This window comes from Seriola aureovittata, chromosome 8 (assembly GCF_021018895.1).
Source record: "Seriola aureovittata isolate HTS-2021-v1 ecotype China chromosome 8, ASM2101889v1, whole genome shotgun sequence".
Classification (NCBI taxonomy): domain Eukaryota; kingdom Metazoa; phylum Chordata; class Actinopteri; order Carangiformes; family Carangidae; genus Seriola; species Seriola aureovittata.
The window spans coordinates 14,752,318-14,778,809 of record NC_079371.1 but is presented as its reverse complement, the minus strand read 5'-3'; the positions used below and the strand labels follow the sequence as shown (position 1 = coordinate 14,778,809).

At 41.4% G+C, this 26,492-nt stretch overlaps 2 protein-coding genes and 1 long non-coding RNA gene across 13 annotated transcripts in view; all 3 read right to left on the bottom strand.

The window, feature by feature from the left end:
- LOC130173751 (Kv channel-interacting protein 1) overlaps nt 1-5,410 on the bottom strand; it is a 38,483-nt gene extending 33,073 nt beyond the window's left edge. The window contains exons 1-2 of the mRNA XM_056383219.1: nt 5,276-5,410; nt 4,735-5,054 (exon numbers count right to left, since the gene is read on the bottom strand). Of these exons, the coding sequence (XP_056239194.1) occupies nt 4,735-4,822 (88 nt within the window). The 5' untranslated portion in view covers nt 4,823-5,054; nt 5,276-5,410. The remainder of the gene's footprint in view (nt 1-4,734; nt 5,055-5,275) is intronic.
- A 6,827-nt stretch (nt 5,411-12,237) lies between these two features.
- On the bottom strand, nt 12,238-14,547 carry LOC130173486 (uncharacterized). Its single transcript, XR_008828427.1, has 5 exons — nt 14,515-14,547; nt 14,360-14,413; nt 14,089-14,255; nt 13,938-14,001; nt 12,238-13,406 (listed from the first exon to the last, which is right to left on the bottom strand). It is a non-coding gene; the product is annotated as an uncharacterized LOC130173486 (long non-coding RNA).
- A 24-nt stretch (nt 14,548-14,571) lies between these two features.
- jakmip1 (janus kinase and microtubule interacting protein 1) overlaps nt 14,572-26,492 on the bottom strand; it is a 33,952-nt gene continuing 22,031 nt past the window's right edge. For 6 of the 11 annotated variants that reach the window (XM_056382812.1, XM_056382814.1, XM_056382816.1 and 3 more), the window contains 2 exons: nt 25,836-26,410; nt 24,516-24,719 (listed from right to left, as the gene is read on the bottom strand). In XM_056382812.1, coding sequence (XP_056238787.1) covers nt 26,334-26,410 — 77 coding nt within the window. In that variant the 3' untranslated portion in view covers nt 24,516-24,719; nt 25,836-26,333. Of the gene's footprint in view, nt 15,897-16,074; nt 16,315-16,892; nt 17,445-17,596; nt 17,654-17,794; nt 17,918-18,215; nt 18,333-18,522; nt 18,679-18,947; nt 19,038-19,614; nt 21,007-21,102; nt 21,571-22,316; nt 23,214-24,007; nt 24,147-24,510; nt 24,734-25,469; nt 25,536-25,835; nt 26,411-26,492 lie in introns of those variants that run through there. The other 5 variants (XM_056382808.1, XM_056382809.1, XM_056382807.1 and 2 more) reach the window with 5 other exon arrangements.

The window sequence follows — 26,492 nt, the reverse complement described above, 5'->3', positions numbered from 1 at the left end:
GATTCTGAGCCAAACAGGGTTTTGTTTGCTGATAACTAACATCAGGGGCCATCACCTGTGCCCGGACCACCACAGAGCGCACTGTTCTGCATCCAGGTAGGTTGGGATTGTATACCAAGCACCAGAAGGCAGGCTGCACGGAAAGGATAAGTGAAATCATGCAGGCTGTTTACAGCTTGGCACGGCTTGACAGGATGTTTGGTTTACAGGGTTTACAGGGAGATGACAGGAAGCTGAGGAGAAGTTTAGGTCTGAAGCAGTGCAGGGAGTGACAGACAGTCAGAGATGAACAAAGAGGAAAAACAAAGTGATGAAAGTGATTTGCTGTAATAAGCCTGCAGCTAAAATACATGAGCAGAGCTGGAGAGAGGCCTGAAAATTGCAGTCTGAGATTTCTGTGAACTGGAAAACAAAAAAATGTTGCCAAAGAAAGCAAAAGAAATTAAGTTAGTATTGTTGTGTTTTAAGATTCTTTACTGATATTTTAGGCTTCAATACATTGACAGACATCATGTCAGATATCACAATGTGACAAAAAGCATCACTGTTATACTGTATTTATGCAGGTTGCTAACCAAAACAACCATGTTAAGATATTTTCAATGTGATTTTTTAAAATGAAATATATTTTGATCTGTGAATGTTGTACAAACGATTTTGGATAGGAGAAAAGAACAACACAAAATAGTCAGAAAAAAATTGCAATAACTCTCAACATGACAGTACAGTAGAAAACTATATGCTAAGATTTTCTAAGCTTTTTACACCAACCCATTTTACAGTACACACCACATCTGAGATGAAAAAGCACCACCAGTGCAAACATACCATTCTGATCATATGTGTCCATTTAATCATCTTCATGTCTTGTTTAAACTTACAAAATAAGCTAAAAATTTTCACTTTCACACATTTCAACAGAAATACTATTGACTCTTAGACATGCATATTCCTCTAAATTTATTCAAAGATACTCTGAGAGACTAATTTAATTGAAAATATAGCTCCATTGCTGAAATGAAGTTTTTTTTTAAAAAACCTGACCCATTTTGGCAGGTCCCTGTGGTTCCTAAATGATTCAGGCAAAAAAGTTTGACTGTAGAAGAAAGACTTTTTAACTGAGTGTGGATTCTGCTGTTTATCATTGAAGCCACATTGAGATGTAGAGGACAAATTTTCAAGTAGAGTTTATTTTATTTTATCCCCATCCTTTATCTTTTTTCTTCCTCTCATCACGTTTTCTTCTAACAGAATAAAAAACACCAGATTTGTGCCGTGAATTTCAAAGAGGAAACGCGATCAGGTAAGATCAGAATCAAGTACAAATCCTTGACTATCAATGAGCTTTACTGCCAGGGACTGATTTAAACATAAAAAATGACATGATGACTGTACAAGGGATTTTTTTAAATCTGGTATCTTGTATTTTCTCAGTGCTACCAGCAGAGGTCAATGCTGCTCTGATAGTCATTCTGCACAGAGCTAAAGCCTGTGAGAAAACTTGTATTTGCATTTCCCCTGAGTAGTTTCTCCTTCACCAGCAGTGCAGGACCTGGTGTAAAGCTACTGTTGCTCCTGAGAAAATAGAAGCAAAACTATTCTTTCCCCACAATGTATTGTTGTAACTCGTAAACTGACCAAAAACGCTGACTGTTAAAGGTCATCTGGAGAGGAGTCTGTGAAATTACGCTGAAATGTAGCATTTAGGCAGCCACGCCTCTTGGCTTCTGGACCTACCTGCCCTCTAATGTCAGTATCTGACTGAAGAAGAAGATTTAGTGGCTGTGTGGTGAGTGGATGGATAGATGGATGGATAACTACCTTTACACTGAATGTCAATGACATATTGCGCTTCCTTATAATTAATCATACATAAATTCTGAAGAGATGGTTCATATTTGGAGTAAAATTATTGTGCTTTGACCTTTGCACAAGTCGATTCTTCATGCTGTGGCTTTTGTATTTGTGCCTGCAGCTCTTAAAGAAAAGCCACATTTATTCTCTGTCAGTGGTAAGAAGAAAGCACAGCACAACACTGAATTTTTGTAGAAGAGTAATGGTAGCAGATAGCAGCAGTAGCAGCAGTAGGTTTCGCAGTGTTAGTTGCATTTCAGATTGAGAGTAAAAAAAAAAAGGGTTAAAGGGAAAGACCGCCAATTTTTCACATGGGAATCAAGTTACTCATCATGAGGACCTCTACACAGCCTGTAGGAGTGTGAAGCTTGAAATACGTGGGGGTGGGCGTGTAAGAATGTCTTATGAAATATGGTAACAAGTTGCATTATGGTAGGTCAGGGATCTTGGGAGCATGACTATAGCCTAAAAGTCTGTGTATTAATTTTAACCATCCTTTTTTAAAAATCTGTCTCATAAGTCCCCATGGAACTGCAACACTAAATCACTGGAGTATCTCTCATTAAGAGCAGTGTTCAAGCTAGATTACTTTAAGTCCTCTAACAAGCTCCTTCACACTCTCCCCACTTTCATAGACACATTAGTGCTGCAGCATTTTCATCATCTGATCTTTATCAGAAAATTGATCTTTAGAAAAGTAAAACATTCAAATAATAGACACCATTAAACAACATTAGAAAAACATAAAATCAAGTAAAGGAACAGACTCCCTCTTTGTTCAATGCAAATGGCTTCATACTGACTACAACCATCCAGTTTGTGATTTAGACAGTATCTGAAGGTAATCTAAAATGGACCCCAGCACTGGAAAATGAAGTTAAAGTGAAATACTAGCCCAAGACGGTTTACATATTCAATATTTGCTATTAAAATACAGCAGCAGAACAAAATGTTAGGCTATTAGTTATTTCCACCCTTGGTGTTCTTCGATTTGGACAAAGAGGACACAGGGCAGCTTCTCTTCATGTCCAATTCAAACACCAATATCCCAAAGTGACAAGCAGCTGGTCTTAAGCACAATCCATAAAACTGAAAAATTGTAATGGCCCTTTAAGGAGCAGGAATTTGAGAGTGTGTTTATGTTTATGTGTGTGTGTGTTTGTGTGTGTGTGTGTGTGTGTGTGCGTGTGTGTGTGCGTGTGTGTGTGTGTGTGTGTGTGTGTGTGTGTGTGTGTGTGTGTGTGTGTGTAGCCCGTTTGCCTTTATGACAGTTGTCTGATATGATGTTGCAGATGAAGCTCTCTCTCCCACTGAAGGTGAAAAAGAGCCAATGTAGACCTGTGTGTGCCTGTATGTGGATGTGTGTCTTTATATGTGTGTTTCTAAATGTGTGTGCCTGGGTGTCTGATGTTCTGCAGACCCAGATCTCTAGTTCCTGCATCTCATTTCCTTATTGTCTGAGTGGGTGTTTTAATGGCTGTGTATCAGTGGCGTGTGTGTGTGTGTGTGTGTGTGTGTTTTTTTTTTTTTTTACATACATGTACTGTATGTGTGTGTTTTTGTGTGTGTGTGTGTGTGTGTGTGTGTGTGTGTGTGTGTGTGTGTGTGTGTGTGTGTGTGTGTGTGTGTGTATGTGTGCGTGTGCATGTGTGTGTTTGGGTGCTTTTGGATAAATATGTGCTTTATTCCTTTGTGTGTGACAGTGGGAGAATTTATGTTCATGTTTACTGCTGCTTCATCTTTTGGCGATGTGAGTTTTTCTTCCAAGGAGTAATTTGTTACGCAACTAAACCTCAGCAGCAGCTCCTTCATCACGTTGTGTGTGTGTGTGTGTGTGTGTGTGTGTGTGTGTGAGAGAGAGACCTTGAAGGCAATTCTACCCACTGTGGCTGGATGCTTGCGCCATCCACAAACATTTGTGTGCAAGTGTGTGTGTGTGTGTGTGTGTGTGTATCTGAGTATGTCTTTGTGTGTCTACTGTATATGTGTGACTGACTTCTTTGATGTTCCTCATCCCTCCAGACAAAATGTCAATTGGCTCAAAGAGTATTATACTGTAAATGTGTGTGCGTGCGTGCGTGTGTGTGTGTGTGTGTGTGTGCCTCCAGGCGGCTGCTGTGCTGCATACAGTTTCTGAAGCATGCAGAGCTGAAGCAAGCAGCTTTGTGTGTATTTTCCTTCTCTCTTAAAAATACTACTTTAATACTGCGTGCACACACACAAACACAGTACCCTTAAATATAGGCACCGAACCATGGCTGCGCACACACATACGCACACACACACAAACACACACGCACACACACGCACACACACGCACACACAAAATAAAGAGTAATGAATAACAATAGTAAAACCCTCCCCTTCCTCTCAGCATCATCTGTGTACAGCTCCTCTTCCCCATTGCCACACTGACACATTTTATTACTCGCATTCATCACATACACACACACACACACACACACACACACACACACACACACACACACACACACACACACACACACACACACACACACACACACACACACACACACACACACACATACACACACACACACACTCCGCTCTATATCAACTTTATCTCTCCTCTCTATTAGCTGCTTACTCCCTTCATCTCTGTCTCCTTCACTCCTCCCTCTGGAGAACATACTGAGCAGAACGAGGTCAACTGCAGACGGAGGAGAGTAAAGAAAAGAATTGTACAAGCTGAAGATGAAAGATGAGGTGGACTGGACTTTCACTTCTCCTTTTGTAGTACTTAGAAGTTAATTTACCTGCTACAATACAACTTAAACACATAAAACACACATTTGCTTGCACTTGCAACAAGATGAACTATGACTGAATTCATACAAAGACATCTGAGCACTTACATACCTTTAATGAGAGTCCCAGTGACCAGTTTGTGCAGGGACAGGGCAAACTTGACAAGCCCCTGTTTGCAGCGTTTGGCACACCCCGCCATCCTGACAGTGACCCGGGACACAGCAGGCTGAGCAGGGGCCAGAGCAGGACAGGGGTTTCCAGGACAAAATCAGCAGCACCAGCACCAGCAACACCAGCAGCTGCAGCAGCGCCCTCAGAGCAAAGTGGCAATCAATGATCAACTTCTTCTGGCGGAGAGTATGAATCCAACAGAGTGGAAGAAGAGGAGCGGAGTGCGCTCTTCTTTCTGTGTCGCCTTTCGTCCTGATGAGCTGGAGGGAGAAAAAACAAGAAACCGTGATCTCCGTCTGTTCCCCCTGCCTTCCCTCCCCCACTCCTCCTCCGCCTTCTGCATCCCACCTCTGAGTGTGTCCAAATTAGTGTCTGCTCGAGAGCGAGATGTGTGACATGTTGAGAAAGTAAGAGAGAAAGAGTGAGAAGAAGTGTGTCAAAGAAATTAATTCTCACTACAGCCGGTTTGAGGTGTGCTTACAATCCAAGTTTCCGCAAAACTTCCTTTCAGTCTGCAGTCAACCTCTGGGTAACGAAGGAATCTCATGAAGTCCTCTTGGTTTTCTCTCTCTTCTGCTTCTTCTTTTCTTCTCCTGCTTATCAATTTTTTAAGTGGGGGAGCAGTAATCCACTTTCAGCGCCAGGGACAATGGACAGCTCCCCACAAAGCAGAGCAAACACACTGCGCTCCTTCTGTTTCTCTCTGTTAGGCAAACACACACACATACCGTACACACTCCTCCCTCAACCCCTCCCACAGCCCTTATAACACATAAAGACCCTTCATCAGCTGATAAAACGAGTTATTTATGATAACAAATTCCTCAGCCCTTTCTTTTTTTTAAATAGGACATTAGAAATACTACTGTACTGTACTTGTCTGTATGCTTTACATGACACATGTGCTTAGATGTTCTGCATGATGACCAGGGAGTGTAGTGACTGTTAAGGTTGTTGTTTTTGTAACTTTTTTCAATAATACATTTTTCATTTACATATTTTTTTAGGGGAAAAGGAAAGGAAAAATGTGACACATAAAATGTAAATGTGACAGAATTCCTGCTTAAATAAAATAGAAGGAGAGAGAGAGAGAGAGAGAGAGAGAGAGAGAGATTTGATACATTTTGAATGATTTTAATAACAAGGGGCATAAAAGTAATATAGGTGGTAATCAAAGTACTAAGATTCTTTACTTAAATAAAAGTAATAAAACTGCAATGTAAAAAAATCTCAATGAAATGAAATATGCTTGAAGTTTTTAGGCAGTATATAATTGTTGGTCTAGGTATTTTATATATTGTTGGCATGTTTAATCTGAAACACATTTTATTTAATTAGATGACCACATTTCTGTATGTAAAATCTCAATCTGCAAAGTAACATGTAACTTTAGCTGCAAGGTAAATGTAGTGGTGGAAATGTAGTGGAACAAACATAAGTTAGCACAAACACCCAAGAACTAGCATACAATACTTGAGTGAATGTAATTAGTTACTTATTGTCTCTCTACTAGTACATGCATTGGCTATCTCAGGACCCTCTACTTTATTGATTCTTTTGACCCCAATCTCAAGTTATCAATATACCTGCAGCCAGACAGCAGAACTGCCAATCCATTGATCCAGTTGTATTTGACCAGTCTTATAGTGGGTCACATACTGTTGACCTTTACCAGGCCCCTGATCCATCCTGACCAGGCTTTACACCGTACTATCATCATCATCATCTGAAACTGGCACATAACTCAGGAGAGATGACAAGGACTAAAAGAGAGAGGAAAGATGGGAAAGAAAAGAGGAGCGCAGGAGAGAGAAGGAAGGAGAAAAAGGATGCTGGGAGATAATCTTATAATGTCCTTCTGGGCTATATTTAGTCCCGAATATGTGTATATGGCTACTGGGTTAAAAGCTAAAATGCAAAATTCAGAGAAAACAGTAATAAAGGCAAAGTTAAGAGGAGGAGAAATGAAGAAATAGATAGAATGAGACACTATGGGGGGAGGAGAGAGAGGCAAGCAATGAAACAATAAAAATGCAAATGAAAGGCATAAAAAACAGAAGAAATAGAAAAGTGATGGAGGAGAAGGGGAATGAGCTGGGGAGTCTGCCAAGAGTGGGAGGTGTTAGCTGGAGCCGGTATGTAAAACTCAATGTCCCATAGAAAAGCTGAAAGCTTTGGCACGGACTGGGATCAATACTTTTCCACAGACTCTTAATGTTCTGCTTCACATTTCCTAGACGCAGCGGAAGGGTAGGATAAGGAAAACAACATGAGAGAAGGATGAAAGAAAGGAAGAAAGAAAGAAAGAAAGAAAGAAAGAAAAAAAAGAGGAGAGGTGGAGGAAATAAAAGCAAGTTGGGTGAGAGAAAAAGAAGGGGGAGGATTTTTTTCTGAGGCACCACCACTGTTTTGGCTATTAAGCATGAAGGAGATTACTGTGTGGGGAAATTTCCATAAACATGCTTCTCTATTACCGCCCCCATTGTTCATGATTAATGAGATTAACGTTGCCTTTGCGCACAGATTCAAGGATGTAATAGCAGCTAATTGCTTGTTTCTTCCTAAATTAGAGGCTGCGTTGTTTGATATTTGTTTCAACATGAATTTGCTGAAAGTGATGAAGCTGCCTGGTAGGAGAGAGTGCACCTGATAGTCGCTGTGGATGATAAAGATGTGGAGAAAATTGAAAGGGAACTGGAGAGGAGGAGAGAAGAAATAAGAGGAGCTGAAGGAGAGATAGAGTTTTTGTGACGCACAAGAGCAATAAAGCATTTCAAACTGAACTGAAAAGGGGGGCAAACGAAAAGGCTAAAAGAAAAAAAATGGCAGTAATGTTATCTGCTTGGGTGAGAAAATGGTAAAGATGAAAGGAGAAAATGAGGATTGTGCAAAAGAGACTGAGAAGAAATGGAGATTAAGGTGTGTAAAGATAGAATGCAAACAAGAAAGAAAAGGGAGAAAAAAAAAGAATTGAGATTGGTTCAAATTATGAAGACGAAAATAATATAAAATCTTGACGAAAGGGAGAATAGAAGAAGAGATAAAAGTAGTCTAGTGAAGAGAAAAGAGGACGGTGAGAGGAAGAGGAGAAAGAAGGGGGTTGAGAAGGCAGGAAAATGAGCGAGACAAAAAGAGAGGAGATTGCTTTGAACGCTGTAGATCTGTCAGAATTGAATCACAGGCGGCCAGCTGTAAGCTCTGATAGTGCTTTCCCTCTAAATATAACAGGCTCTGAGATGGACTGATATGGCCACAACAACAGACACAGAGATGCTGAGAAAAAAAAAGGAGGCTTCACAACACATGAGGAAAGAAAGACGCGATAGAAGAATGCCAAAGCTGTACGCATACAGAAAGAATTGCCGCTCACCAGTTGGTAATTTGTATATGATGAGATTTTTAGCATGTATGAATGTGTTTGCATAATACAACAATATCCATGCAACTTCCAGTACTCACACACAAACACACATGCCTGCAGTGACACACACACACACACGCACACACACACACACACACACACACACACACACACACACACACACACACACACACACACACACACACACACACACACACACACACACACACACTAAGTTGAGACAGTCTCATAACCACAACACAGCTGTATGACAAGTCAACAAAACACAACAACCTTCCAGCATCAAGACCCATCTGCCCAGACACAGCAGCGGCAGAAACCCACTTTTAGAGCCTATCTGTGGGTGTGAGCAGCAAGCGTTGCCCTGGGGGTGTGGAAGTCGACTCCAAACCGCCACCCCACTTGAGCCCCGGACCCTCAAGGTGTCAGTGGCAATGATGGATTGACAATGTCCCCTGTGGGTGAAATTAAAACCTCAACACACCATCCTCCTTCTGCCTCCTTTTCCAGCAAACCCGCCCCCCCCCCCCAAGACACCCTGCTGATGACAACTGTCTGTCTGCATCACTGCACATACACATGCACACAAATACACAATCCTGTGAGAAGGAGATATCCCCTGCAGTGCTGATATACACACTCTGACACATATGCACAACAAATACACACACACACACACACACACACACACACAAGGATAGAGAGAAAGAAAACCAGCGTCTCAACAGAATATCCTTGCAGGGGTCCTAAGACCTCAGTTGTTGTTATTGACACCCCTGTGACAAGCCATGCATACACACTCTTCCCTTTTACTAGTTTTTACTGTTTTCCCTCCATCCCACCCCTGTCCTCCATCACCCTGTGTGTCTGAATCCCTTGTGGGCCTACATGAGAAGACTTAGCTGAGCTTTGCATCATTACCTTCCAGCACAGAAAATGATTAACACATAGGTCATTAACTCGTGTAAACAGGATGTTAAGCTCACACTACTGAGGCCTGTGCATCATGTATGTTGTGTGTGTATGTGTGTGTGTGTGTGTGTGTGTGTGTGTGTGTGTGTGTGTGTGTGTTTGTTTGTGTGTGTGTTCATAATGAAGGTGAGGCTCCCTGGAGAGTGTAATCAGAGCGCAGTGGGTCCAGCTGAGAGGCCAGTTGCACTCCAGTTTTTATTGAAGCTTTTTTAGTTGGTGCAGTGCTGGACCAGAGTCGATCATCTAAAACTTGAGTCTAACCCAACAGGTACATATATCGATTGATGTGCTCATATAGTATTAATAAGGCTGGGGCAAGATTCAAAGGTTCGATAATTAGCAAATCTTTGCTTATGTAGAGTTTGTGGGGCAGATAAGAAAACATGAAACTACAAATGAGATAACATTTTATGGTTAATGTAGAGGATAGCCAATATGAATAAATCTTGGAGTAGATACACAAGGGCTAATATCTCTAACCTGTCCTTGACTAAAGTAAAAGTAGCAATACTGAAATGTAAAAAGAAATGTGTAAGTTCTGCATTGAAAATGCCATTTATGCAAAAGTAGCTTACTATTAGCAAATAATGCAGATAAATAATATTTTATATGATGTAACTGTATTATTATTGCTTGTGGATTATAAGTAGAATTTTACTGCTGCATTTGGTCAAGGTGGAGCTAATGTTGCTATTTTTTATACCATTTTATAACATCATCATTTTGTTTTGTATGTAGAATATTTATATTTATATTCAAATAAATGTAGGTGAGTAAAATAAACAATTTAAAAGTGAAAAATTCAAGTAAAGTAAAAATGAGAACTTACAGTACTTGTGTATGTAAATGTAATCAGCTACTTTCCACCACTGCAAAATGGCATAAGGGGTAAGATGTTGGACTTTTAGCCCATTTGTTCATTTGACATTCATGCACACCTTTATTTGAGAAACTGAGGCAGGAGGGAGGAAGAAGCAGAGGAAGAGCAGTAGAGGAGAAGGTCAAAAGAAGCATGTTCCACACAGTTGTGGTATACTGAACTCCTTCTTCCTAAGCTCATACACATACACTCTTGAACACAAACACACACAAATGCAAACACGCACTCTCCCTCCTCCACCAGGTAGACTTTCTGCTGAGCATGAGCAACAACGTTCTCAGAGGAGTTCCCAAAGCTGCCGAGCACAGCAGGTGATGATTAAGCTGCTTTTTGCTGCTGATGCTTCTTTCTCTTTTTTCACTTGAATTTTTGGTGTTGTGCCTAGTTCGTATTGAATGGGGCCAGTGGCGGAGCCAGGTGGTGGCCTGGGGTAGCCGTGGCCACCCCACTTGCCACTGCACATAGCACCATAGTTCAGCTCACTCATTTCTTTCCTGTGCGAAAGCATTTCTCCACAGCTCTGGATCAGCTTTGGATTTAATAACATGAATGTTTTTGAGGAAAGGGAGTAAAAATCATCTTTAAAATTGGAGAAAGTAATTCAGAGCGTCTTATAAGGCATGGGAGTGGATACTCATTCTCATAGCTGGAACAGAATAAAACTTATAATATAAAACGTCATCAAACAAACAATATGCGGGGCGACCTGAGAGCTGAATGGTCGGGGTGCATACCACATGGGTTCAAATGCCCTGAGCAGCGAGTCCCCAGCACTGGCCAGCCGGACCATTTGCTGGGAGACCTCCTACTCTCTCTCCCTGCATTTCCTGTCTATCTCTGCTGGCAAGTAGTTTAATGTTACCGGACACACAAATGTGATAAAACAGTACCTGCCTGTTAACTAACCAGTCGGGATTATCATTACTATCACAAACATTAGCAAACGGGATAAAACATTTCCGACCTATCAGCTCTGTGAAACACAGCAGATAAATGTTACCCACCTGTCAAGCAGAAGCAGAGCAACCGACACATCTGTCTTCATGCATTTGAACTCTCATAGGTCTCTCACCATATTGGACTGACCATCGGGACTACCCGGACGAATCCCGGTGGGCCGGTGAACTGTCAAAACATCATAAAGATTTTTTGCCAACCCTGCTCTTTGTGTGCCTGTTATTTGGGTGTGGGACGATCGCAGCAGATAAGATCTCAATCCCCCCCAGACAAAACTCCACGAGGTCTGGCAGAAGAGTAGACTGCTTCTGCTCCTTCCCCTGTTAATCCCTAAACTAGCACTGTCTTTTAGCATGTGCCAGATTTACTGTCTCTCTCTCCCACTGCCACCTTTCCCCCCCATCTCCCCTTTTTTCTTCTTATTTCCCTTGTCCTGGGCACGAGCTAAAATGTCTCCAGTGGCTGAGCCAGGGCTGTGTAGGAACATGATTAGTTTTTTCAGCAACTGCACAGAACGGACAGCTGGCTAGACAAAAAGTGTATTGGATTAAACTCGCTTACTCCATCTTTAAGATGAGACAGCTAAGTCTGATTGTGCTCACGTTTATGGCTGGTTTGTTGTTGTACAATGTTTGATAGGCTATGTGACTAATGCCTGATAAATACCAGGTTTTGTACGATGATATGATGATCTCACTGTGGTGCTTGGCAGCTTGATCAATCATAACTCAGAGATCAAGATTCAAATTTCTGTGCTCCCTCAAAGTGAGTAGTGGACGAAAATTGTCTAGTGGCTACAACACTGAATGGGAGAACAGACACTAAGATGTTTTAGGCTACGTGAGCAAGTCTTTGTGTGCAAAATGCACATCAGCACCATCCACTCTACTAAATCTCTGCTGAAAGCACCTGTCAGATTTAGTGACTGAGCTACACACACAAATATACACACAGCACTACCCACAAAGTCAATGGACTGTGGTTTTCACTCTGAGAATCGCTGCCATCTAATGTTCATTTGTGGGTGGTGTTTAAGTTGAATATTATGGTATAACTCTTTATCTACACAGGAAGCTTGATCAGAGAAGCTTGTTGTTGCTGTTGTGGGAAAACAATCTACAAAACAGCTCTGCAAAGACAAAAAGCCATTTTCTGCATCTTTCAATTGATTTTACACACACACACACACACACACGCACAAGCACACGCACACATATACACACAGAGAGAGGGAGAGAGACAGACACTGTAATGACAGTTAATATCATATAAACATTTATTCTCTATACAGTTGAAAGCAATAAATGGGAAATCAATATTATCAATTACTGATAGAAAAATACATTTGCTGCACCATGGTCACTCCACACTCGTACATACAGTAAGTAGCAAAAGAACACCACGTGTGTGTTGTGAACTTTGTATAAAACAAAAGTCAATGTGAGCGTGCAAACATGACATCGATTAGGTATGAAAGACAAAGTGTCACTCATACAAAAAGACATATGTGGTATAATCTTGAATACACCATTGGCATATTTTTTATAATATTCTCTACAAAAAATATCAGTGGTATTCTCTTTTTTTTAATTAATGATTGTGTGCAAATTTTAAAACTAAAATAACATCTGGCTTTTGTGTTTAAAGAAATCACGTAGACCTATGAGGAGTAGGAAACAGATCAGTCTTTGGAGTGAATCTTCTTTTCTCATATTTGGCTTCATGTGTAAAAATCAAGTAAGATGACCCGCGGGTAAATGTTGTGTCGGCACATTATACAGCAAGTGTTGCTTTAAAAAACACTTTTCAGACAGTAAATGTCCCATCGGCCGGCTGTTCACGTCACAGAGTCCAGAGAGGCAGCAGTGGGGATCTTCAATGAAGCAATGTGACACACAATCTGTCGGAGTTTAACACAGTGTAAAAGTGTGCAGCAGATGCAGATGTCCCTCCTGTGTTAGTAAATGTAGGGGTCACAGGCAGCTTTTGACAGTGTGACTGAGCTTGGCTTTATCAACATTTGCTTGCAGTTGTTTTTCAGACTTGTTTGATTGGCAGCCGCTCTGGCCTTTCACCTGGCATTCATGAGGTGAATCCAGTGGGTGGGACTCTGAAACAGGAAGTTCTTCCAACAAGGATGGGGCCAATCCTCACATGCTTTTACATGCAGATTAACTCTCAGCGCAGAGCCAGGAATCTTATGCGGTGTTTAGTTTGACATCTTCAGTTAATCATTTTGAGGTTTAGTGGCTAGTTGCAGGTCACTACATGCTCATAGGTAATGACCACATGAGCTGAGCTTTTCTGATTGGTTGACCTGAGCCTCACGTGGAGAGCGTATTCCAGCAGTGTGACGGTGTCTCCGCTGAGGTGGAAGTTAGGACGGTCCCTCAGAGGGTTGCTATAGATAGCTATAGATGGCTGTGCATTGAAGGGCAGACACACACACACACACACACACACACACACACACACACACACACACACACACACACACACACACACACACACACACACACACACACACACAAGGGAGAACAGAGGGAAAAATAGATTGTCACTGTACTATATATTCTCAATCTTTGCATCAGTAAATCTTTTTTTTTTTTAAATCAAAGGTTGCTGGAAAACAAAAAACAGAAGAAGATCAATTCTGGTATAGAAAACAATATTTAAGCCTTTTAAAAATATCAAATAGATAAGATTTTATAGGATTTTACATTTAAATTTTTCTGACATCACAAAGCAAACACAGTTTCACAGATAAAACAAAGCATACACGATGAAACAGAAACATTCCATCAGACAACAAAACAGTATTACAAACCCATAGCTGCAGTGCAATCAATCAGTCAATCAATAATACTAATAATACTTAATGCAGCTGCAGACAAACATACTGTTCTAATACAAAAACACAAACATGCAGACCCAAAGATGCACAGAACTTACCATTCACACCTCGGCCTGGTGAGGAAGGTTTTCACTGAGAAGGTGTCAAAACTGTACAGCGACACTGACAAAAAGAGCAAATATAAAACGTCTCTACACTTGACACAGTAAAACTGGGGAATACAGAGGTTTCTAATATGACTGGCCTTACTTGTTGATCTAAACCACAGTGTGAGATGTTGTAGTCAGTCAGTGCTGGTCTGCCCTGACTGAGGTCCTGTACATGATGTGGACGCTGTTTGAACTCAGACCATTAGATCCCAACGTTTGGACACTGATATGGACCGGGACACTTAGGTCGACATTCTCTACAATACACTGTAGAAAAGGAAACAAAATATGCAGCACATGAATTGCTCTGGTTTGTTTTTGTGGTAGTAACAGAATGCAGTGATGAACAGTTTGAGAGGAGAGACTGATACCTTGGTGCACGCTGAGCTCATGACAGATTTGTGGAAGTCCCCATCTATGAACACCTGAGAGGTAATTTAAATGAAAAAATCAAACCTTTTAGACCAACAAATCTTTCAGAATCAAAGTCCATGTGTCAGTGTACCTGCCAGTTTTTTCTGCCTACCCTGTATCCGTACACAAACGTGCCGTTACTGCACGTGGGGGGGGGGGGGGGGGGGGTAAAGAAGAAAGAAAGGTGAAGCACAATAAGGAGATGCTTTACCTGGTTGTTCATGCTGTACATGCAGCATATGCAATGTTGCCTAAATAACCAGTTTACCACTTCCATTTTTTTTTCTTTGTTATATGGCTACTTTAATGATGCACATGTTATTCCTAAAATTCTAACACAATAAACAAACACAACAAGACACAGTGCATGCAGATGAAGAACTCGCTAATGAATTCAAGCAATTCAACAAAAGCTTATATTCATTTACTGCAGTGTGTTATGTTGGCAATAAGCAACAACAGCAAACTGTCAGAATGCGATACAGCATTTTCTCCAATAGAAGAGATAAAAAGAGAGAATGGCCCGTATCAAGGATGGGTGCCATCACAACGCAGGAATATGCAACCAAACTAATACAATATTAGGTAGAAAGTGTGTTGGACAGTGTGCAAACTTTCAGTGAGAGTAGTTTTTTGTCATATCAATAAAGGCATTTCCAACTTTTTACAAAAACAAGAATTTCTTCCACCAGGACTTTAAGCAATGGCGTGTTTTACTTTGGTGTCTTGTGTAATGTGTGTGTTACCTGGTCCCGGTCTTATTGTCTTTGTCTTATCTTGGGCAGCAGTGGTCCTTCTGGCAGACTTGTTGGATCTCTCAGGAGAGCGATGAGCTGATTGAGTCCCAGATGCAGTGAATACAAGTCCATCATATGGAGGGGCAGCACCATTAGAAATATTAAAGTTGGGGGCAGTTGATTTGCCAGGGGCAGTCATGTCTGAGGCAGAGGTCTTTGAATTAGTGTCAGAACATATTAAGACATTAGAGTCATAGGTAGTGGTCCTCAGAGTTAAAGGAGTTGAAGCTGTATGTCTTGCATCAGATACGCTGGCGATAGTGGTGACTTGCTTTGTCACTTTTGGGGATATTGTCATTTTAGTGCCACTGTTTGAGGTGGATTTGGCTTCATTAGGAGCCATAGCAGCAAAAGGGCAGTTGGATGAGCTAGAAAGAGCAGACGCTGTAGTTTTAGATACATCTGCTTTTAAATGTTGGTAAGTAAAGATGTTGGGGTTAAATGTAACATTAGCAGATCTGGAGGCAACTGCATTAAAAAGTGTTGTTGACTTATTCGTGGCAGCAGGTTTAGGTGTTACTACAGGAGAGTGGTGAGGCTGGCTTGAAGCAGTGGTGGCTGGGAGAGAGTTGGAATGTGGTTTATAGAAACTGAGGCTCTGCTTGTTTGTCTGAGAGGCCAGGTTCAGATCTGCCGGAGCTGAAAATGAGAGACTTTTCCTGGGCTCATGTCCTCTTCCTCTGCTCACTGGAGCCTTCTGATGAAGGAGAAAAACGTTTATTAAACATATACTGTAATAACACAACGTTTTCCTACAGTTTGTGCTTTTGCATCGACACATTTTCAAATCTGGTAAGACTTTTGAATGTAATTAGTTATTTAAAGAAAAAATAAGGAATGAATTTTCTTTTTCTTTTTTTTAAACTTCAGTGTACCTGATAGCTGCTCATCAGAGTCTTCTGCAGTTGCTCATGCAGGTTGATGATCTTCTCAGGACTACTCAGCCTCCTGCTCGGACCGACGTGTTTGCTGGAGGATGGAGGAATAGGACTCAGTGAGGATCCAGCTGAACTCATCAGATCTGGGGAAGACTTTCCTTTCACATCGGGATGATGAAATCCACATTTCTCTGGACCATTGATTGCTTGGATTGGTCGACTGGCCGAGGCAGACAGCTGTGGTGGGATTGAGAAAAATGACAATCATAGTGTGTTTCCAATTTAACATTTGTAATACAGACTATTAAAGGTGTCTCCGTTTGACATTTTAAACACTGATACACTAATGACAAATTAACTGCAATACTTTGGTATCTATCTGCTATCTCTTATTACTTAATGCTTGTATTTAAATTAGTACTGCATTTCCCATAAACCCAGTTGCAAACAGGACCCTTTGCTACATTTGTTAAAGGTTTTTGCTGTAGTGAAAATAATAGAGATGACTTGACTCTTGACTTGTTCTCCAATCTGTCATTGTGAAGTATTTTTAATGAATCCTTGGCTTAGTAGCACAAAATACATAGATACTTTAGAGGCCGGAAGCTGCTGTCTATGTGTTGTTTATTTATGGGAATTATTTCACAAGATAAATGGAGTAAATTATCAGTTTATTGCTGCTAAAAAGTCTACGACCTTTAAGCCTAAGCAATTTTTAAAAAAGCACATATTTGAATACAAAAATACCCAAATTTCCCCCACCAATCAATTAAGTCTTATCTTATCTTATCTTAAATTTGTTTGCATGATCTCACCTGTGCTTTGTTGGTGATCAAGTTATCTTTCAGAGCTGGAAGAACAGGTGTCGCTGCGACACTGGCATTCTCTTGCACCGGTGCGGTTGGCACAGGTGAGTTGGCATTTTTCTTGAGCGTTCCTGTTGGTGCAGCTGAGACTTCACTCCTACCGTCTTGAAGATTTGACTCAGTCGTGGCTATAGAAATGTGTTTCTCACTTTTAAAGTCTCTGCATTTCACTCCAGATTCAGAAGTGAATCCATTTTGGTGTTGCTCCTGTGCAGGTGTGGACGCAGCAGCGCAGGTCTGATCAGCTTTAAATCCACTGGAGTAGTCTTGAAACTTTGAAATAAATCTCGGTGTAAACCCGGCGCTGTAATCCCCAGTCTTTACGACGCTTCCTGGTGTGAATGCTGCTGTGTATTCCTGCAGAGCAGTGTCACTGAGCAGCTGCTCGACCTGCTGTGTGAGCATGGAGTCTACGCACCCTTGTCTGTGAATGGCTTTCAACATCTGAACTAAGAGGTTGTTCCTCTCCTGACACTTCACTACCAGGCACGACAGCTTGGCCTGTTATTGGACGAAACACTTGTCAGTCAAAATCAGCTGCTAAGAGCACTGACACATGACAATAGTAACCTGACAGTCATGGAGAATAAATAAGATGTCAGTACTATTAAGTGTCACACTGTACAGCATAGAATACATCTCTCTGTCCTCACCTTTAAAGGAGCTACATCCAGATCTGTCTGGCTCTTCTTTTTCAGGAGTGCATCATACTACAAACAAAATAACATGAAACATGAAAATTATTATACAGATATCAATAAAAACATATCAGCTCATAACATGTGACTGACTGCTTTGGCTATAACCATATGATGGAGTACAAAAAAGCAAAAGAGCTGATTGGTTACCACCTTGGCTCTGATGTCGTTGTAACGTGTCCGGAGTGACATGAGAGCAGTGCTCAGATCATCCTTGCTGCCCTGTCCTCGTTTTAGAGCGATATACTCAGAGTTCAGCTCCTCAAGCGCCACCGTCTGTGGGGTTTTTACACACATCCATGCTATATGATATATCCATGCATAAGCATCAAGCATTTACAATGGTTAAAGCTTGTTAGGTTGAGTCTGATGATGAAACTAGCTTTTCAGAAAGGAGAAACTGGTTCTGGCCACTTTGCGTCACACAAATGATCATTTTACATCATCTTTGTTCAGATTCAATCAAATAGTAGAGATCAAATTTATGACAGTGCCATATACAGGTATCTAGTGTTAATTTATTTCTATGGTATATAACAAAACCAAAGATAAAAAGACATTGTGTCGTCGTTACCTTAGCTTTGAGCTGAGCTGTGAGGATGTTGTATTGCTCCTCTATCTGTGTCTTCAGTGACAGAGCATCAGTCTTCTCCCTGACCAGGCCTGTCAGTTTGCCCTTTAGCTCCTTCACCTATGGCAGACACAACTACTGTTTAGGTCAGATAAAAAAAATGTCTTTATTTGTCTCTGCACCTGGAGGAAACACTACTGAGTAACAATAAAAAAAAACACCAAGGTTTTCCAAACGAAGTCTTATACGGCTAAATAAACATGCAGACAAGTTACATACTGTGAATCATTTTCTGTGTACAGTTAAATACCTGGACGGTGAGGATCTCATTTTCCCTCCTGGTTTCTTCCATCTGACTGGCTACATCAGTCAGTCTCATCACCTTTTCAGCTGCATCTGCTGCCTTCCTCTCTGCCTCCTCTCTCCTGGCTTCTGACTGACTCAATTCACTGTACAACTTCTTTGTCTGAACAAGCACACAAACATAAACATGAACACACTGAGTTCGCTACGTTTCCAATGATGTGCCATTCCCCTGTAAACATGGTACAATGGAGAGCAAATGAAGCACATTCTTACCTGCTGAATACACTAATTAACCCTGTGCCCATGTCTGAATTTGTAAACCTGTCACATTCAAAAAGGTTTAAAAATTGTATGTATTGTTGTCATTCACTGGATGGACCAAAGTAAACCACATGTGAAGGAAGAAAAAGAAAGTTGTGAAAAACTCACTTCTTCGTGGCTCTTGTCCAGTTGCTCTCGTGACTCCTGTAGTTGTGCTCCCAAAGCTTCAATCTCCCTCATCCGGTCACTTTGCTCCTGCTTTCCATCAAAACCATTTTGTGTAAGTTCACAGTTATCCAACATTATGACACATGATGATGAACAGTAGGGATAGGTACCCAATCCCGGTATTAAACAGGCCCTAGGGCTAAATTTTTAAATACCAGAGTATCGATAAGCTCTGATGTTATTGGTTCTGCTCTCGGAACTAAAGAAATTAAAAAAAATAGATTTCCTATTTGTTCGTGCTACATAAAAGTTCTCTCTCACATTTCATCTCACCAACTCTGTTTAAGACATTCGTCTATGATGCATTTCCGCTGCTCCCAATCCAGAGGAGAGACCTCTCTTTCTCTCTGCCTCTGTTTGTAGGCAGATTTCCATCAATACAAAATCAGTCTATAATAGTGATTAGTTCAAAACAATGCTGTTGGAGTTTGCTACTCAAGAATGTTACATATGAGAAAATAAATGTTTTTTTTTTCTATTACTAAATAACAAAAAGAGACCAGATCGATCAGTAGTATAGATAAAAGTAGTAGGACCGTTAAAATCTTAATGATACCCATCCCTAAACAACAGACACTGATCTAATACACAAACACATAAATCACACCTGTACAGAGATTCCTTTGTAGTTATTAGTCTGACATCTTTGTGCAGCAAAATCCCCTGTCCCAACAAGAGTCTCTGTCTTCTTTGTCGAACCAGCACTGTTTGGATTCAACAGTTGCTGCCTCTCCTCTGTTTGCGTTTGGCTGGGGAGAGTAGATTGGAAACTGCTTCTTTCCTCTCTTAGGCCCTGAATTATAAACATTATCTGCTTTTCCTCCTGTTTCAAGCAAGTGATTGAATTTTCAACTCCCTCTTTTTCTTCTCTCAGACTGCCAACTGACTTAATCAACTTGTCACGGTCATCTTGTAAAGTGTAAGATGATTGCTCTCGGTCTCTCTGTTCTTTCAGACTCTTAAAGGAAATGGTTACTTCTTCTCGCTCCTGTTTCAAAGTGAGCACTGCCCGGCGTAACTGTTCACTCTCTGTCTGTAAACTTTGCAGGGACCGCATGATTCGATCTCTCTCCTCTTTTCCGCTTGATAGAGATTCTGTCAATGCCTCTTTTTCTCTTTCAAGACCAGATAAAGACTTTATTAGCTGCTCTTTCTCTTCTTTCAGGTCACTCATAGACCTAATAAAGTGATCTCTCTCATCTTTCAGCCCACAGACTGTCCGGGTAAGCTGCTGTCTCTCTTGTTTGAGACCAGCCAAACATTGAGAGATGCGGTCTTTCTCCTCCTTCAGTCCCCAAACTGTCCGAGTTAACTGCTGTTTCTCTTCTGTCTGTGTTTGGACTGACAGAGCTACTTCTCCTTGCTGCTGTCTGAGAGAATTTATGTTGCCTGTCAGTTCGTCTTGTTCTGTTTTGAGGCTCTGGACTGTCTTGATCAGGTGGTCCACTTGACCAGTCAGTGAACTAACATGCAAAGTGTTTTGTGGGCTGCTCTGCAGTGGATCGTGGTAATTGTAATGTTCAGATGCATGTGATGAAGCTGTAGACAAATCATCTGGTTGTTGACTTGACATCAACTGTGGTTCTTCTTTCCCTTTTAGCACACTTTCCACTAAACTGTCCACAGATGCGTCTTGGTTGATCTGCTCTCCACTCTCTTCTAATTTTTGCTGCAGCTCCATGATGGTGTTGAGATCATCCTCAGTCTTCCTGGTGAGCTCTGTGATCAAACACCCTTGCTCCTGGTTCTCCTGCTCGTGCCTGGCTCTGTCCTCCTCTAACCTGAAGGTATGCTCCCTCAGCTGTGTTCGCTCCATCTTGATGTCCTCCTCTCTGAGCTCAATGTGAGCCAGCAGCTCCTGGATCCGGTCCGCCAGCGCCCGGTTCTCCTGATTCAGGCCCTGAACAAGATCATCCTGGGCGAGGGCGAGAATGGTGTTATCTCGGGTAGGAGAGGACTGGAGATGGTCAGCTCCACCACGGGTGGATGGTGTGCCAATCTGTTTGTCAGAGAGGTTGAATTTGATTAGTGATATACTGGGTGTACAGCAAAGCTTCTTCATCTTTGAAAAACAGTTGGGAATGCTATGACATACCTTTTCTCTTGGAGACCCCTGTGCTCCTTCTGGTTCCTCCGCCTGTTTCCTGAGTTGTAATTTCAGTTGAGTATTCTCCTGACCCACCACCTCCAGCTGTTCCTGTGTGTGCTGCAGGGCGGCCTCCAGGTGGTCACGTTGTTCTCGAAGAGCCTCAAAATCTTGCCCTAACCCCAAGCTCCTATATGCTTCCCTCAGGGCATCAGATTCCTCACTGGGGCTCTCCTCCAGATTTAACAGCCCTCTGGAGCACCAGGTCCCCAGTTTAAACTCATCTATTGTCTCTGTAGTGAAGGAGGGTGACTGAAAGCTGAGGTTTTGTTTGGAGCCACTGTGAGCAAAGAGGTTCACAGGGCCTGAGTGATCCTCTGTGTTGTTATGTGCGCTCTCTGCTGTGCCCTGGTGATGGAGACGCAGAACTGCAGATGAATCTGACTGGTCTATTCTCCCATTCAAGGTTGGCTGGACCTGCACAGAGATCACAATTTAACATCATATGTGGACAAAGGTTGAGAATAGTTTTAAATACATATGAAAATAATGAAGTAAAATAAAATAAAACAGATATTCAGATTCACTTGTATAAGCATTTACAGGGGAGAGGTGGTTATGTAATGCACACAACAGACAGACACAAAAGAGCTTTCACTCTTTGGGAACATTCAGCCTTTTTATCCTGTAATTCTGTCTCATGAAATAACAAGGAAGGATTTACACTGAGCCAATAACACCAGATCAAACATTTATTGATCCTTTAGTTATTTTTACCAACCATATTTGGCCTGTCTACAGTGAGAAACTGGTAAAACTGAATCACAGAAAACAAATGACTACATTTACATTTTTTAATTTGCCAGTTTTCAAATGTGTATGGCACTAATAATCCTCTTGATTTATACAGACGCTCGACAAATGCTCCTTGTTGTGAGTATTTCACTAATAAAAACCACATGGGATCCATGAACAGAACTTCCAGTACTTTGCACCATATCAATACTACAAAGGAAATTAAAACTTCAAAGTCTCATCACTTTTCACTGGAGATGTCTGTGAGTGTCTCTGATGCTGTTTGTATGTGCTTGTATATGACAGGTTGTGTTCTGTTGTGTGTCTCATTTTTTCATCTGAACTCAGGTTTCACAAAAGAGATTTAGATCTCAGTGAGACTCTCTGATTAAATAAAAGTTTTACAATAATAATCATGTCTTACACACCTCTGAGTTTCCCACTGAGGAATGTCCCATGGCGGTGATATATGACTGAGTGTCGGAGGGCCCAGGACAAACAGCAAGGCTGCAGCTGGGCGAGCTCGTCCCAGGACTCGGGCAGGCGGACTCAGGGACCTTGGAAGGCTGACTTGGTGTTTGGTTTGCAGCTTCCCTGAGGATCTGTTGAAATCTGTGATTCTCGTCTCTCAGCTCTTCAACCTCCTCCATCAAGGAGCTTTCAGACAGCTTCAGCTGGTGCACCTCTGCCTTCATCTCCTCCACTTTGCTGCCCAGGAATTGGCTGTTCTCCTGGGCCTCTTGGAGCTGCTCCATCAGTCCTCTCCTCTCTGTCATCCCATCCTCCTCTCTCTCCAGCAGCACCCTGAGGTCCTCCTGCAGGCTCAGGATGAAGACTTGCAGCCTGGCTTCATTTGAGCTCTGTTTTGTTTCTTTATTTCTTCCTCCTTCTCTTTCTTTCTCCGTCTTTCCCTCATCCCCCTCTCGCCCTCCTTCTCTTTCCATTCCAACACTTGGCTGACATTGTTTCCTCCTCTCCTCCTTTCTCTCCTCTTCTCCTTCACCCTCTCCTCTCATAGAAGTTAGCCTCTCTTGCTCAACCCAGTGTGTTACGGTCCCAGCAGTAATTCTGACTGCACTGATTGTTGCCATTCCAGTGGCGGCACTCACAGTCATGTCAAGCAGCTGCTTTTCTAAAGCGTAGATTCGGTTCTGTAGGCTCTGCTCTCTGTCCCGGGCCAGGCTGAGCTTGTGTTGGAGTTGGGTTTTAAAGTTCTCAAAGTACTGGGACTGGCGACTCATCTCCTCCTCTTTGGCCTTCAGCTGCCTCTGACAGCGCTGCAGTCGCTCCCTCCATACCTGCTCCCCTCGCTCCTTCTCCTGAGTCTGAGTAGGAGGAAGGATGGGAAGAGAGGAAGACAAAGACAACTCTGTCATATTTAAGAGAAAGATACCACACTTACTGATGTCCTGGTGATTGTAACACTGTTATCCAAAGCTTGATTTACAATATGTTTTTATGCTAATGTCCTGCTAGAATATGTATAAGTTTGTGTGTTAGTGTTAGCACTGTAGTAGTACTGTAGTCTCTTTTGTTTTTTACTGTGCATGAGCAAACACATCAGTTTCAATAGAGTTTTCTATATACCAAACAACCACTGTGTAATTACTTAAAAGCAGATATAAAATGATAAAGTACAACTCAAAATAAGACTCAAACATGTAGGTTAATCAAAAATCTAGCATGTACCATTTGCACCTGATCACTTTGTGGTATTTTTTCCATTTCTTTTGGCACTGATAAAATCCAAATAATCAAAATGATATAAAACCATATCAAATTGCATGCTTTAGCTGTTTGTTTTATTTCTGTCAATGTCATCTTTTCAGCGTTGTTCCCCTCACATGTTAAATTATTCTGGAGTATTTTGAACAGTGAAGTTCTGTTATTTCAAATTACTTAACTTTTCAACTTAATAACTTAATGAAGTTATGTGAGCGCTATAGTCCCTTTCCATTATTTCATCCACCCATGTACACTGCATTAATGTTTTTGTACATGTCTGCAGTAGGTATCACTTGTGTGAACAGTGAAAGAGTCCTTCAGCATATTGTGAATTTGTTTTATGGTCTACACATCAATGTCTACACATGACTTGAAAAAAAACCTGAGCACTCACCATGGTCCTGACCTCCTCCCTGAGCATGTGGAGTCTTTGGTCAAGCCTCTGGGAGTGTTGCATGCTGGGGAGGGTGGAGGCAGAGGCTTGATAGGGCTGTAGCAGCACGCTCCTCTCTGACCTCACTAACTCTCTGATCCTACCAGCACAACACAACACGGGCGAGCTCACGTTACATCATCTTGTTAACTTCATTCAAATTTGCACATTGACATTAATCCAGAAGGTTTAACTACTTCCTCTGCTAATTTGACATGAAAATACACATTTGAATCATTTTGATCCTCTTACGAGAGAAAAGATGCAAGTAAAATCTCCTACAGCGAGTAATTCCAAGAGAGATGTTAGCAGCCGTGTGTTTGCATGCAAGTGTGCAATGCAGTCAGGTGCATGTGATATGTGATATCACCTTTGGCCAAAAGTGAGTATATAGTAGCAGGTGTGTGTGTGTGTGTGTGTGTGTGTGTGTGTGTTACTGGATCCCCTCTCCCCCAGTCTCTCACCTGTTCCTCAGTTAGCTGTCAGACTGGATGGTTGAACCTGCTCTCTGCTCCAGGACCTTCACTCTGTTACACAGAACCCGCAGGTCCGGATCAGTTCCAATAGAGTCTGTTGCCATGGTAACTGAACTGCTTCTGGTACCCGTCCTCTCCGATGAGGCCATGTGATCCTCAATTGGTTAGCCTTCGCTAACCAACTCGGTGAGTTTTATCTGTGGCACAAGAACTGATGGTTTCAGACTTATTCAGCACAGGAAGACAAAGGAAAACAGTGTTAAACCATGTTTACTCTACACTTCTCTGGGCTGTTTATTTTTCTTATCAACATTTTCATTATAAATACACAAACACAGACAAAGATCAATGCAGACATAGTATAAGATAGATACACACAAAGTACAGTCATTTATTATTCACAATGTCAACAGCTTGGTAGCAAGTTGTCGAGCACAGGAATCTCTCAGGTTACCCCGCCTCCTATGTGTAATCATCCTCTCCCCTCCTGCACCTCCCACCATGTTTCACGAATCCTCCCATCCCAAAAACTCACTGGATAGGTTTCATGATGGGAAACAAAATCCACAGTCCCAGTTCAAAATAAAATATATTCCAAAGTTTCTCTGAAGATAATGTGAGGTCTAAGCAGTCTAAGTGAGACAAATCAAGTGGATATCTTCCAGACTGTGTTTAAACTGTGTGTATAGCACTTTTCAAAATCAATGTTAGATGGCGCTTTACACAAACAAACAGTGAAAACAAAGATATAGGAGTAAAATATACAAGACAGAAATCACTGACCCAGAGATAAGACAAATATCTACAATGTGCAGAATATAAAACATGTTATTGATGGGCTAAACAATAAAAATTGGTTTACAGTAAGTAATTTAAAACAAAATAATGGTTTGTTTAACCCAAGCTGGCAGATAATTCTAGATCTACACAAAAATGTTGTTTCATACCAAAAAGATATCCACTTGTCTTGTCTTGTCTTGTCTTGTCTTGTCTTGTCTGCTGAATGCTGTAAACTTTGGATTTTATTTTTGCACAGAAAGGGACTGTGGATTTTGTCCCCTCACAGAGAATTAAGAAAGAAGCTCAACCTAATAAGTGAGCTAGCAAGCAAGTTTGGCTAATGCATAACCTGGTACTGGCAAGAATACATAAATCATAAACAATTCAAATAAGTATCACTAGAAAATCCTTAATGTGCAGATTTTGAGAAGTATTCTTGAATTCTAAAAACAATGAAACTAATCAGACCTTCAATTAGCTGTTGCAGTAATAAATGTGCAATGGTGTAAATTCTCAAAGTTAAATTTAATTACCTGGGTTTTGCGATCCACTACTAGCAGTATCATCCTCTCAATGCAGTGACGAGCTTCCAGTAAGTTCTGCTTCTGCACTGTAGCTCCCTTAGAAACGCCAGAGAGGTTGGAGTTTGCCAGAATCCTCGATATCCAGTTGGCACTCAGCTTGTTAACCCCCTCACTCAGCCCAGTACTTTCACTTTTCCTCTTCTCCTTCCATCTCTCCTTGTCCATTGTCCGTCTGGCCATTCCTTGAACCGAGGCTGTGGCTCTTCTACCTTAAATAAATCCTCTGATTCAGAGTTTTCTCTCAGTAAATCCATGTGTTTTCCTCTCACAGAGGAATTAGGGTTTTATGTTCTAGGTCCATGTACCACTACAGTGGATGTAATTCATAAATAAATTTCACTTTAATCTTATGTATATCTAGTTATTTATTACATTTTCAAATATGTTTGCATTCCAGATAAGGGTCTTCTGCAAAAGTGCACATTTATGAAAAAGGCCATAGGGTTTTCATGAGCTGTCTACAAATGCATAAAAAACAATTAGGTTTTGTTTCATCCTCGCTTGCCTCCACAGCACCTTAACACCTAAAAAAAAAGAAAAACATTTTTAAAATGCTTCCCCAGTATTGACCTTCCTATTAGCGCCATAACTGTGTCAAATACTGAT